The sequence below is a fragment of the Euprymna scolopes genome, chromosome 8, assembly GCF_053919585.1.
Source record: "Euprymna scolopes isolate OS-2025 chromosome 8, ASM5391958v1, whole genome shotgun sequence".
NCBI lineage: Eukaryota > Metazoa > Mollusca > Cephalopoda > Sepiida > Sepiolidae > Euprymna > Euprymna scolopes.
Window position 1 is genome coordinate 150,894,258 of NC_136489.1, and position 15,151 is coordinate 150,909,408.

At 34.9% G+C, this 15,151-nt stretch overlaps 1 protein-coding gene across 12 annotated transcripts in view; it reads right to left on the reverse strand.

Moving 5' to 3' along the window:
- LOC145283838 (uncharacterized) overlaps window positions 1–15,151 on the reverse strand; it is a 240,039-nt gene that overhangs the window by 19,137 nt on the left and 205,751 nt on the right. For 10 of the 12 annotated variants that reach the window (XM_080132947.1, XM_080132941.1, XM_080132936.1 and 7 more), the window contains 2 exons: window positions 15,019–15,076; window positions 12,101–12,139 (listed from right to left, as the gene is read on the reverse strand). In XM_080132947.1, coding sequence (XP_079989073.1) covers window positions 12,101–12,139; window positions 15,019–15,076 — 97 coding nt within the window. The remainder of the gene's footprint in view (window positions 1–12,100; window positions 12,140–15,018; window positions 15,077–15,151) is intronic. The other 2 variants (XM_080132940.1, XM_080132937.1) reach the window with 1 other exon arrangement.

Below are 15,151 nucleotides of genomic sequence, written 5' to 3' on the forward strand. Positions count from 1 at the left end.
AAGCTATAGCTATAGGCAATATATAGCTATAGCTACAGGCAAAGCTATAGCTATAGGCTACAGGCAATATATAGCTATAGCTATAGGCAATATATAGCTATAGCTATAGCTACAGGCAAAGCTATAGCTATAGGCAATATATAGCTATAGCTACAGGCAAAGCTATAGCTATAGGCAATATATAGCTATAGCTACAGGCAAAGCTATAGCTATAGGCAATATATAGCTATAGCTACAGGAAAAGCTATAGCTATAGGCAATATATAGCTATAGCTACAGGCAAAGTTATAGCTATAGGTAATATATAGCTATAGCTACAGGCAAAGTTATAGCTATAGGTAATATATAGCTATAGCTACAGGCAAAGCTATAGCAAACAGTCAGCAGGAAAAGAATTCCGCAAGCTTGCAATGCTAGAAAAAAGGCTACTGGAATAAGAAGTTGTATTACAATGAGGAATCCAAACAGTGAATTGATGGAGACCACTAGACCAAAGTATCAAACAAGCTGGAACAAAAGAAGCAAGCAACAGATCAGACAATTTTGAAGAACACACGTCATAATAGTACCTATAGAAAAAACTGAGACTAGCAACATTACGTCTGTGAGAGAGAGGTTGCTATGAAGAAGAAAGGGTGGGACCAACCAAATTACAGATACGTTTTTGAATCCTATCAAGAATCCTTCTATGGGGCAGAGATTACGCAGCCCAAATATGAAAGCAGTACTCAATATATGGTCTAATAATCTTCTTGTCAGATTATGGCGATTACCCATAATGTAATTCTTGTTGGGTAGGAGAGTCGTTGAAATTAATAAGACGGGAGTAGAAACCGACCTGGGAATAATAATAAAGAAACAAAGGAACTTCCAAATGAAACGGTTTTATATTCATTTCAGCGTACAAGTGGTATCGGGTTATAGAAAGTTTGTGATTTTCATTTTTGTCCCCTGACTCTGGAACCACTTGCGTCTCCGTCTTTTTTGCTTCCAACACTTTTTGTATCTCTCTTTTTGTCTTTCCCACCAGAACTGTTCTCCGTCCTGATTGGTTACAACCTCTGGTCACATTTTTGAGGAAAGGCGGAAGGAAGGAAGGAAGAGTAGAGAGAAAGAGACATGTAATGGAGAAATAGTAGTCTTGGCTTCACTACAAGATCACCGAAGTTAAGCAACATTGAATCTGGTTAGTACCAGTTGGGTGACCATTTGGGAATTCTAGGCTCTGTATGTGCTCTCCGCTTATCTCGGGATTTGTTTCCAGCCGTCCTGAACATATATATATATATATATATATATATATATATATATATAAGAAAGCTCTACTCTCTATTGTGTATTGAGCTTTTTTAACTTGGTTGGGATTACATTTTCTATATATAAATACTGTTACTTATATTAGTTTGAGGTTTACCATTGTATATATCACTACACCCCTTTTGTTTTCATTAATATATATATATATATATATATATATATATATATATATATATATATATATATATATATATATATATATATATATATATATACTCCACTTGCCACCAGTATTTAACAATGTCAACCCAGGAGATGTGTGGTTGGTGATTGCGCACCTCTTGCCACAAAAATTTCACACGCAAGTATGCCTACGGTAGGTATCCATAGTCTGTCAAGACTGAAGGAGCCTTTATTTATTTATACATGATCTAATAGTAGATTTGTAGAGATAGAGAATAGCCAGGGAAAAAATGGTCTTATTTTATTATATTAAAGATTAGTGGAACCTGTGAAAATTCCATGGTGTCCTCTACATCAATTTGTATACTTGACTGTTAAGAATATTCCATTTAAAATAATTAGTGTCTGTCAAAGTCAATACAAAAAAAAAAAAAAAAAAAAAAAACTTACTCTTTCTTCTGTAAAAATAATTTTCATTGCTAACTAAATATTTTTTCATTGCCAACTAAATATTTTTTCATTGCCAACTAAATATTTTTTCGTTGCTAACTAAATATTGTTTCATTGCCAACTAAATATCTTTTCATTGCTAACTAAATATTATTTCGTTGCTAACTAAATATTTTTCGTTGCTAACTAAATATTTTTCATTGCTAACTAAATATTTTTCATTGCTAACTAAATATTTTTTCGTTGCTAACTAAATATTTTTCGTTGCCAACTAAATATTTTTTCGTTGCTAACTAAATATTTGTTCATTGCTAACTAAATATTTTTTCATTGCCAACTAAATATCTTTTCATTGCTAACTAAATATTATTTCATTGCTAACTAAATATTTTTTCGTTGCTAACTAAATATTTTTCATTGTTAACTAAATATTTTTTAAACAAATAAAACAATTGCCACTTTTTGAAATGTATTTTTGTAAAAATTTACTGTTTTAGTTGATGGTAAAATTGATAAAGTTGCAATTTTTTTGTATGTTAGCGATCAAATTAATCCCTAATTTCTGATCACATATTCTTTATGCATATGAAAGGAGACATACGAACATGCGTATTTGAAAAAGTGTTTGGAGTGATAGTGAAAACGAAGTTTACATGAAGCAGAAAGAGCAATGGATCTAATTTATGAATTCCAAAAAAATATTTTATGAGAAAGAAAAGCAAAGAAGTTTCAGACTCTATCGTTTCTGAATTTTTGAGATGAGGATTCGTTATTTGTATTATTATTCATCGGACTACTGTTCTCATCTTGAGCGTGATATTCACAACGTTTCGGTAGATGTAACCTCCGTTATCTTGTTCAGCTCGAGAATGTTTCTGTCGAACTCAGGAATTTGTCTGCAAGGACTCGTGATACAGTGGTTAGAGTCCTTGGAAAAATCAATTGTAAAAAGTGATATTCTCCTGAATGTCGAAGGTTCAATTCTCAGTGTGGGCGACTGAAAAATACAATTGCGAATTAGAACCTTTATTCAGTCATGGCTGAAGGAACAAGAGCACACTACCCGCGTGAAGTAAATAAAGGGTTCCACTCGAAATTCCGTCCAAATTCTCAAGTTTGACAAGATACACCTGAAGAAGGTCAGAGGTTACATTGACCGAAACGTTGTGAAAATCACACTCAAGATGAGAACAGTCGTCCGATTAATCCAAATAATATGAATTTTGGGCTCTATTTCTCCTCAATCTCAGGGAAATAAGGAAGATAATGGACATCCTTATGACTAGGGCTGTGACAACAGCATATTTTTTTCATTGTTTTTACTCTCGAGCATATATCCGACACAGACACAATCAATGGAGAACCACATCACTCTATATAAAAGCATATAAGATATCAACGGGTACACACTTGAGAGTCAAAACAATGAAAAGAATATGCTGTTGTCCTAGCCCTAGTTATGACTTAAAGACACAAACTGAGTCTTAAGAGAATTAAACAAAACAAGCCATTTCATACTCCAAACCTCAAGTGAATCCAAATCAACGTCTAGATCAGCTGCATATTTCAACTGATCCCAGAGAGATGAGTAAGTAGAAACACACGAACAGAGAGTCATATCAGCAACGCAGGTGTTAATCCTCTGAATGATATTCTCTGGAAGATCATTAATATAAAAAAAGAAACAGAGTTGGCCATAGAATAGAGCCCTGAGGAACAGATAGATGAGGAACCTTGATAGGAAAAGAGAATGAGGAGGCACCATCCAGAGTTACTCACAATCTTTAATCAGAAAGAAAACATCTAACAATGTTAAGGACTTTACTACAAATACAGTAGTCGAGCTACAAGTAGCAGCAGCGGCAGTAAAAATGGTACAACAAGAACAACAACAACAGCATCTGTAACGTTGTTCAAGAACCAACATGTTGTAGCCTCAGTCACAAAGTAGACAAAGAGTAAAAAAGAATGTTAATTCGCTTTTTTATTTCCTCATTATTACGGCCATGACGTCACCCACGCCTTGAATCTGATCCACACTTCTCACATGATCTCGAAGTTCTTCACACCTCTAATGTGATCTTGAACCTTATCCACATCTCTCACATGATCGTTCTCTTTCTCCTTTTTATAGTATTTTTTTCTTTACTGGTGATGTCATTTCGTATGCATTTGCATACACGTGTCCGTACTATGTTATATATCAACAGCATTATGATTTGGAATCTATGCATTTCTAAACTCAGTTCTGATTGGTGCTAACATTTAAATTCCTTTCTTGCTTGCCCAATCAGAGGCCATCTTTGAGGCGAATTGATAACCAAAGTTAATAAAAAGGAGTGTCAGCTAGTTCCTTTTTCTTTCTGCCAAGAAACCACGCAGTGATGGCTTTCCTTTGACTTCCAAGACTCTTTTTGGACACAACCAAAATCTTTGGTGACTTTTTGGCCCTGTATTTGACTTTGACAAGAAGACACAAGAATCCATCATGGTGACTGCCACACACATGGGGACATAATATAACACACACACACACTAACACACACACACACACGGGTTTATCAGAACAATTTGGCGTGAGGATATTTTTCTCTGCAAGTAAACTTCGGCCAAATATTTAAACTAACATAGCATTCACAGCCCAAAAAAAATTCATTCGGTATAGCTATCCTACATTGACTTATACAAAGTTTGGTGTCTTCTCTAAGTGATGTTGCCTATACTAACAAGACAAAGCTGGATACTCCACCAGACTAGGTGAATTCTTGTTATGGAATCCAGTAAGACCAAAACAAAGATATACTATAACGTAGTTAAGTGATTAATAAGTGATAGAAAAATTAATATATTTTTTTACAAAGGAGTGACTACTTATCAAGGCCTGAAGGCCACTCGAGGATTAAGGTCACTGGGACAACAACCTAGTAATAGTTAGTGGTGGAAATAGGGTAGAAATGGATTATTTGGGGGCGACGGCTCAACAAGAACTTGTTTACATTGGACTTGAAGACAACCATATTGTTGTCAGTTGGAAAGCAGGCCAGCAGAACAGAGTTCCACAGGCAGACAATTCTAGGAGAGAAGCCTTGACAGATAAAAAGAGAACTGTAATGGAATATCTCAGTATCTATGCATCTCATATAGAGGCCAGCTTTTCGTTGGCTACAATATGGGTCACATAGCAAGTATCTGCAATCGAATGGGACCCCTAGATTTCTGAAAACTTCTGAAGTAAAATGACACAATGGAGAAAATATCAAATTACATACACTCTGACTTTTGTATAGTCTTCATATATGAACTCTTCTCTTTTTCCTAATAAGCGACATTTATTTATGTTGAAATTTTTAACCTTTTCTTTTTGTCCACACTCGTAGATGTATTCGTTTACTAGCATCCTTCTCTTTCATTCTTTTTTCATATGGGTACACGTTCAATCAGGAGATTCCTACAAAGAAAAATAGCAAGACCATCCAAATGAATCAAAGAGTCCAAACCGGGAATGGCCAAACTGTGGCGCATGCACCATAAATGGCACATTAGATGCTTACAAATGGCACATTGTATCCTTTTGATGATAACAAGAAACTAAGCCATTTCTAATCATTTATCCAGTGATTTATACCTCTTGCATGTCATTTGTAGGATTGTTCGGTTTCTTTTAAAAACTAATTTTTACTATTACAAAGCCAGATTGATCTAAAATTTTCAATTAGATCAATCTGGATTTATGTTAGTTAAAATATACTTTTCCTTGTGAGATTTTCATCCAGTAACTAGCATTGTGACATTTTAACAACATTTACATAACAATATAGTGGTAAAATAAATAAAAAAAATGCATGCTGGGATTAGCTACCCCACCTCCTGCTTTTACCTATATAATTCTTAGAACTTGTTAGAGCTACAATAATATCAGTGCATCTCCATTTATGCTGAACATCCACAGAATACCAACTTCAATATATTACATATGAAAGAGTATGCTGTGGGATTTCCACAGGTCCCACTAGTGTTAATATTAATACTTTCTAAAATAATTAAAACGATCAACAGGAATTAAAAATTGTTGCGTAGAAATTCTTTCCTTTACAAATGCTATATCTGCCATCTTTTTTTTAAAATAAATTGAGCAATGTTTGTGTTGAGTGTTGAGCCATTATGTTGAACAAAGATGGCGGAACGCTTATCGGGTTAAAAGTATGCATCACGGAAGTTTCCGCGTTTGGATTAATAATATATAGACACACAACTACAAGAGTAAAATCAAAATATATAAATAATGCTGCTAATAATTGACGTGTTTCCTGAATACCTAATCCCGGTGAGTGTCTAATAGTAAGAGTACATCCGAGCGTAAGTGTTCAAGTTCTCCCGACATACTTTTTAATGACTACCTTTAATAAGTGTGGAGCCGTTCTGTAAAACAAAGATGAGGGCAGTAGATCTAGTCGGTGAGGAATCAATGTAGTTCAGATCAGCAGTTGTTCAGTCATGTCAAATTGCAGACCAATGACTTGAATCCAAAATTTGATATTTTTATGAGGTTGGAGGTTTCAAATTGGTTGATTGTCCTAACACATAGTTATAAATAAGATCATCTAAATTTTTGAAGTCATACCCTCTCCACACTCATTAAAAACATTTTATATAACAAAGAGTATATATTTTTCAAATAAATTGATGTTATTATAAAATATGTCCATACTAGCAGGCCACCTGGCGTTGCCCAGTCATAAACTATGCATGAATATTATATTTTAATTCATACAGAAACTGAAATATGTGTATGCGAGTGTTATGTTCTTTTTCTAAACACTCCAGTTCACTTCTTGTAAGTAAAAACAAAATACTCAAGCTGTGATCGAAACCAAAATCGAAAGACAGTGAGTCAAGTACGGTAACCATTAGGACAACTTGACACATTCTTTAAAAATTGTTTTAAAATCAACTTACTCTTAACATACAGGATCTGTCATGTGAATGATCCATGCATGCGCACTCGTGAAACAGTTGACAAACAGATAAAAATCCGATGACCCCCCCCCATGTATCAATTTGTCAATTTTGACTTTTTAGAAGCCCTTTTTTTTTTCAGATGAAAACTGACTAAAATGTTTTCCACATGTCTGAATACCTTATATACCAAATTTTAAGTCTGTAGATCAAAAATTCGTTGAGTATATAGGTTGAGAAGTGTTCTCACACACACACATATTCTCACTTTTCTAGATATATAGATAATGACACACTTTGAAAGACAGAAAGGAAGTGACTGTTAGTGGCACATCGAAATAGATTGTAAAAAATACTGGCGTATGGAATGCAAAGTTTGGCCACTCCGGGTCTAAACGGACAAAAGGCAAATGACCATTCACATACAGGTCATCGCAATTAATAGAAGCATACAGATTAGTTTCCCAAATAGCAAGGATGTGAGATTTTCCCAAGGAAAAGGATTGAACATCTGAAAAGTTTGAACTTGATATTAAGATAGGAAATATTAATTATATTACTTGTATTAATCAGACTATTGTTTCCATCTTGAGTATTTTTTGTGCAATGTTTTGGTTTGATTAGACTTCGACCATCCTCAGGCATGTTTGTTGTTGTTTGGAAAAGAAAAGAGAAAAGTTACTTGCTCCATAGTTATTTTCGTATTCTGTGAGTCAGTCTCTATTTTATGGTCATTGTTCTGTATTTGTAAAAAATTGGTTGAGGCAACTCTAATAAAGATCCTCAGATGCTACTAAAATCTAGGCATGGTTAGCTTAGTAACTTTGTTTTTTAGCCTATGTGCTACCTCCTTGAGTCGCCTGAGCCTCCACCTTATTTTGACCTCATTCTACAAAGGGGAACACAAAAGTTAATCCAACCAAAAAACTGCACAAATAACGCTCAAGATGAGAACAATAGTCTGATCAATACAAGTGATATAAACAATCAGCCCTCATCTCAAAAATTCAGAACTTTAAGGAAGCCATCAAGAATATCATCAGAGATGCCCCATGGGGAAATATCTTTTCTCTTCCCGCTAAACAGTGCGTAAATGAGACCACTGAATGGTTCAAAATGGCAATTGAAGCACATGTTCCCACGCGGAAATTCTATAGCAAGTCTCACTCTCCCCAGCTCAAAGGCAGCATGCATACCACAGATTTAACCGACATAAGTCCAGTTCAAACACACAGAAGTTTATAAAAGCCAGAAGTAATTGTAAGAGAGAAATAGTAACAACTAAGAGAGAATATACTGACGCCTCCAGTAAATGCATCGAAGCACAGAATATAGGAACCCGTGACTTCTGGAAAATCTACAACAGTGTAGTAAACAATGGGCAATCAACCATTTCCCCACTATCAAACAATCATATAGCAGGGAACATGAGTTGAAAAAGATACATTGAGAGCATTGCTAAGGCAGCTGTGAAGAAGGTGGGCTCTCTCTACCGTGCTAGAAAGCTACTTACGCCTGAAAGTATCCTGTACTTCTATAAAGCCACCATTCGCCATGTATGGAGTACTGTTGTCACATTTGGGCTGGTGCATCTGCTACTAGTCTCTCCCTCCTGGATAGGGTTCAAAAGAGAGTCGCCAACCTGATAGGTCCTGAACTGTCATCTAAGTTTCAGCCTCTGTCCCATCGATGAAATGTTGCATCCCTCTGCCTGTTCTACAAGTATTTTAACGGTGAATGCTCTGACGAACTATAAGCACTTGTACTCCCTAGATGTAAATACCTCTGACAAACCTGACAAGCAGCTAAATCCCACCCCTACACAGTGGAGATCCCTAGGTGTAACAAAGTTTTCTACTCTAATAGTTTCTTCCCCAGACTTTGAAACTGCCTTCCGGGATTCTGCTTTCAACTATACTGACATGCAGAAGTTCAAATGCAATGTGAATAGACATCTTGCTGCTCATTTCCTTTCATAATGTCCCTGCAGCTTATGTCCCGATAGTAATCCCCTACTTAAAAGTGGCACTGTGCCTTGTTTGGGGTGAAAATTGAATCAAAAAAAAAATTAAGTTGTTTGTTGTGTGGATTTGTAGGAGGCATAATACTAAGAGAGAGAAAGGTAGAATCACTTTAAGACAAACAAAGCCTTAAAGCATTCAATCTCCTGGACCCGAACCAGGCTAGCTAAAATGTAAGCTTTTCTGGACCCCAATATGAAGGGAAGGGATTACAAGGCTGACTGGCAAGAACGTTTGCCCTGTGAGTGCAATGCACGCAAACATAATCAGGTTCTTTTACACTACTGAACTCTAAGTTATTTGGTTCCTCCTTGCAATATATTTGTAACAGAGTGCATGTGACTGTGTATGAAAATATCAACAGCAGCTGAAGGATGGATGGCAAGCGATTGCAGCAGGAGCAGTGTTTGAACGTGTATGCAAATTAGCAAGTGTGCGCAAGCTGCTGCGAGAAGAAAAAGGAAAACAAAATCAATGCCGAAGGAGATGGATATGTAAAGTGAAGGTGGCCAGCGATCGGACGGAAGAAAGAGAAACACATGCTAGGTTAGATGGACAATGAGAGACTTTTTCAGTGTTGTTGAGACGGAAGAGGAACGGTAATAAATGCTTTTTTTAAAAGAGAAATGCTGAAAATGATGGATGTGTAAAAGAAAGAGTGCTGTCGAAAAAGATGGACGTATAAGAAATAGCTGTCTACGGCCGGCGTATAGTGGAGCAGAAGTGAGAGACTTTTTAAATGATGTCGAGACGGGAGAGTAATGGTAATAGATGCTTTTGTTAGAAAAGAAAAAAAATGCCAACCCGGATTTTTATTTATTTTTTTTCTTTGTTTTGTAACTGCAATGTTACACATTCACAGTAAGAACTCGTCTAATTACCAGAATGAAAAAAAAAAATTTTCTTCCCTCATGTGCCTAGTGTCAGACATTTCCACAGATAGGACTTCTTTTCAAGAGTTTCCAACCTATGGAACACATTATTGCAAGACTGCTTGCCTGCTGATTATAACTTGGTCATGTTCAAATCCAGTGTCAACAAATTCTTGTCATCAACATAGTTCATAAGCATTGATTGATGTTAGAACTCCCATAATGTCTCTTATGGCGGTTACCATAATATAATTCTTGTTGGGTAGGTTACCATTTCGGCGGGTCCCCCTTTTGGGGAGTCGTCGAAATTAATAAGACGGGAGTAGAAACCGACCTGGGAATAATAATAAAGAAACAAAGGAGCTTCCAAATGAAACGGTTTTATATTCATTTCAACGTACAAGTGGTATCGGGTTATAGAAAGTTTGTGATTTTAATTTTTGTCCCCTGACTCTGGAACCACTTGCGTCTCCGTCTTTTTGCTTCCAACACTTCTTGTATCTCTCTTTTTGTCTTTTCCACCAGAACTGTTCTCCGTCCTGATTGGTTACAACCTCTGGTCACATTTTTGAGGAAAGGAGGAAGGAAGGAAGGAAGGAAGGGGGAAAAGGAAGAGTAGAGAGAAAGAGACATGTAATGGAGAAATAGTAGTCTTGGCTTCACTACAAGATCACCGAAGTTAAGCAACATTGAATCTGGTTAGTACCAGTTGGGTGACCATTTGGGAATTCTAGGCTCTGTATGTGCTCTCCGCTTATCTCAGGATTTGTTTCCAGCCGTCCTGAACATATATATATATATAATATATATAAGAAAGCTCTACTCTCTATTGTGTATTGAGCTTTTTTAATTCGGTTGGGATTACATTTTCTATATATAAATACTGTTATTTATATTAGTTTGAGGTTTACCATTGTATATATCACTACACCCCTTTGTTTTCATTAATATATATATATAGAGAGAGAACTGTTCTCCGTCCTGATTGGTTACACCCTCTGGTCACATTTTTGAGGAAAGGAGGAAGGAAGGAAGGAAGGGGAAAGGGAAGAGTAGAGAGAAAGAGACATGTAATGGAGAAATAGTAGTCTTGGCTTTACTACACTTTCATCTTTCCTGTATCTTGATGCTGATAAGTAGTGACTCCAAAGGTCAGAAAAAAAAAAAAAAAGACGAAAACAGAAGTAGGTACGTTTTTATAGATTTTTCATGTTTATACAGTAAATAAATATGGATGGTCAGCAACAAGGAGCTTACATTTTTTTCTCTCTTCAGTATGCTTTTCTTTATAAGTACAACAGATAACATTTATTTGTTCTTGTCCAGAATTTAATCTATTTTAAAAACAAAAATGAAGAAAATCCTTTATGTACATACACGTCATAGAATGAAAATGTCATATTCCAAAAATGACGTAAATTGCTATAGTAGCTACTTTGTTTTAAACAAGAAAATGAATTTTGCAAGGAAGCAAGACATTATGCTTTGATCCGCCATGTTTAACAAAGGGAGACAACTCAATTCGAAGTACCAAGATTTGAAAATCAATCTTGTAATGTTTACAGTATACTGTGAATCACAAAACTAATAAAACATAATTTTCTATGACGTTTCTGAATTTTTAGATGAGGATTGGTTCTTTGTATTATTTGGATTAATCGGACTACTGTTCTCATCTTGAGTTTGATTTTCTCAACGTTTTGGCCAATGTAATCTCTGACCTTCTTCAGGTGTATCTTGTCAAACTCAGTAATTTGGATGAAATTTCGAGCAGAACTTCACAGGGGTAGGACCTCTATCCAGTCATGGCTGATGGAACAAGTGTATGCTACCCCTGTAAAGTAATTTAAGAGTTTCGCTCGAAATTCTGTCCAAGTTCCAAGTTCAACAGAAACATTTCCGAGTTCGACAAGGTACACCTGAAGAAGGTCGGAGGTTACATTGACCGAAACATTGTGAAAATCACACTCAAAATGAGAACAGTAGTCCGATGAATCCTAATATAATTTTCTACATATAAAAAAATGTACTTGTTCAATTTATATGATTTTTGGAATATGACATTTGCGTTCGATGACCGGTACATGAACATTTTCTGTATATTTTTTATATTTTTATGTTGAACTCTGAACTTGCACCCATTTGTTTGAATTAGTACATTTAATTTTACTACGATTATGTAGTCTACATGCGTACAAACACAATCAACACACGATTCGAAAGCATTATTCACTGTTCTCATAAGGTATAAAAAAACAGGGAATTAGTATAAAAAGAAACAAAAAAAAAAGGGCAAATTTTTAAATAATAGGTGACAAGATGGAGAATAGGGAATAATTATTATATTTCTTTTTTACATACTTTTCGAGTTTGAAGATGTTCTGGAGGAACAGCAATTTTCTGTGAAAAGAAACCAGTCAAATTTTTGATGCATTAAAACGTATGCTATTCTTCAGAAATGTTATTACATCATAAAGAATGTTAAATAATAAATTAATTTTACCAAAAAAAATGTATTTTCATTCAATGTATAAAAACTATTAAACATAGTAATTATTTTCATAAATTGAGGTAAATTTTAAATCTGATAAGCTGGTTTAAGTTTATGTTATAAATTATAAGCTTAAAAATGACACCCTGTTCATCTTTATTATGATAAAAAGTATTTTGGTGAATCAGAAGAACAAGTGACTCAAAGTCTGCAGCAAATAATGTCAGATAAAAAAAATTTGCATTATATATAATTATTTTTTGCATAAATAATAAATAAAATTTTGGGGGTAAAAAAATAAATAAACTGTTTTGAATTTGTTTTTAGTATTATAAAAACTATATTACTTTAAGAAATATTTATTGATTTCTTCATTGCTTTTTGAAAAATAGAAAAAATAATGTCACATAAAATATTTGCATCATACATAATTATTTTTTGCATAGATAATAAATAAAAATTTTTGCATGAAAAATAAATAAACAGTTTTTATTTGTTTTTAATATTATAAAAATATATTACTTTATGAAATATTTATTGATTTCTTTGTTTTTCAAAAAATAATTTCAGATAAAATATTTGTATCATAGATAATTATTTTTTGCATAAATAATAAATAAAAATTTTTGCATAAAAAACAAATAAACTGTTTTAATTTGTTTTTAGTATTATAAAAATATATTACTTTATGAAATATTTATTGATTTCTTTATTGTTTTTGAGAAAATAGAATAATTTTTTTTCTGATACTGTTTGCTGTGGAGTTCGAGTTGCCTGTTCTTCTGATTCATAAAGTATTTTCCCCTATTTCATTGATGATTATAGCTTTCTAATTAAAATCTGAAGATGTGGATCTGCTTTGACAGCCATTTTGGCCAATTCTTGAGACATGTTTTCAAAAATATGCATTCTTTTTGGTCGCTTTCAATAATTTTTATATATTTTCTAACTTGACAACTTCTCCCAACGTAGTCATCTGTGCAGGAAGTCACAAATACTTTTGCTTTTACTCTTAATCCTATTAACACTGCCACTCACATGCACCAGGAAGTTTTTTCATAGGACTAGCATGGAGACTCAACGTTGAATGAGGATCAACGAATATTCCACATTCCCAATACTTTTACTGCCTTCTTTTTTACATTCTACCTAACAACTATCGACTGCTGAACATGCTTGCCAATTCGACAAATTTTTTTTCTTCAAATAAATATCATACTTTAAAATAAGTACATTAGTCAAGGGGCACCTTCCTCCTGGACATTACCATCTCTTTATATTGTCACCCGAGCTTAAGGATACAAAGATTTTAAATTCACTACAATTTTAAAATGTTATGGGAGGCCATTCTCCCGAATATTACCACCTTCTTTCCTTTTTGTTGAGGATTCGTGACTGAAATTTGATGGACAAGTCAGTCATACACTGAACTTGATTTGTACCAAATGTAGATTGCAGAACGGACTGTGAATTTCAATTATGATTTCGTGGGTGACATTTTTTATGAGAAATTAGAAGACTGAAGAGGAAGACAGAAGAGAAGCTAAAGAGGCAAAATGAAAGAGCAAACTCCGAAAAAAGACTTTGGTATGCTAACCCCAATCTCTACAGATAGAGAGAAGTTTGAAAACAATCCGATGCTTCAACATATGCCAAATTGATGAAATAAAACAATTGACATTCCCATAGTACTTAAGATAATGTTCAAAATGAATAAGGACTTAATTTACTGACATCAATGGTTTTGACGCTATATTAAGACAAATACTAAAGCTACACACAAACGTGTGTATAAATTTTCATTGCTTTGTGGTCAACTATACTTGTTTTAATTATGAAATTATACATGTCCTCAAATACTCCAAGCATACGGCTTATACTGTGTGGAACAATGAAATTGCCGCGATAGAAAAGACAACATGATTCCATTTCAGTTCGGTTTTCTTTTTCTTTTTTTTGTTGCAGACCATCTACTAGTTGGCCAGTTGTGTACAAATTCCAAGAGCGATAGGAGCCTTCTATCATGACTGAAAGTGATGCAATGTTCAACGAGCGAGATTGGAGATGCGCCGCTGTACAACTCATGCTCTCTACTGATCCAAGTTATGACAACAGGACCATTGCCAGCACCCTCAAAATGCATCACTGGATAGTCACGAATAACAACTTTCTGGCTAGTTATGGTCTTTGGTGTGGTTTCAAGAGATGACCACATCATGCCACCTCACATCTTCGAAGTCGGCTTGAAAGTCAACACCAAAGTGTACCTGGATGTGCTGAAGAGTGTGGTGATCCCCTGGTGCAATCAAGTGGCCACCTGAGTGTAGCAGCAGGACTCGGCACCAGCCCACATGTTCAAAGAGTCTCAGGCTTGGCTTAACAAGGAGTGCTACGACTTTGTAACCTTCTCTCACTTCCCCCAATTTGAACCCACTGGACTACTTCGTTTGGTCATACATCGAGAACATCACAAACATGACCTCTCACAACACCAAAGCCAGTCTGATCGCAGCCATCTGGCGAGCTCCCGCCAGCACTTGTGGAAAAGACATGCTCCCAGTTCCAGACCGGTATCGAGGTGGTGATTGAGGCTGAAGGCAGCTGCATTGAATAGATGTCAGCTCTACTACATAATCAAGTTACCTGAATTGATTTTTTCAATAAAAGTTTTAAAATAAAGCTGTAGTGTTGTTTTCTTTAGGGCGACACTTTTATTGTTCCACCCTGTAAATACAGGACACAACGTTACTTAACGTAAAAAAAATAATCAAATCAGTAATTAACTTACATCCACGTGTTCATAACCACCACGTCTTGGATTTGGTCGACCTTCAGCAGCACCTCTCCTGAAAGAGTGTTAAGTTTTGAATAAAAAAATGACAGATTCACAGAAAAAAAAGTTTGTTTTTTAAAATCTAATG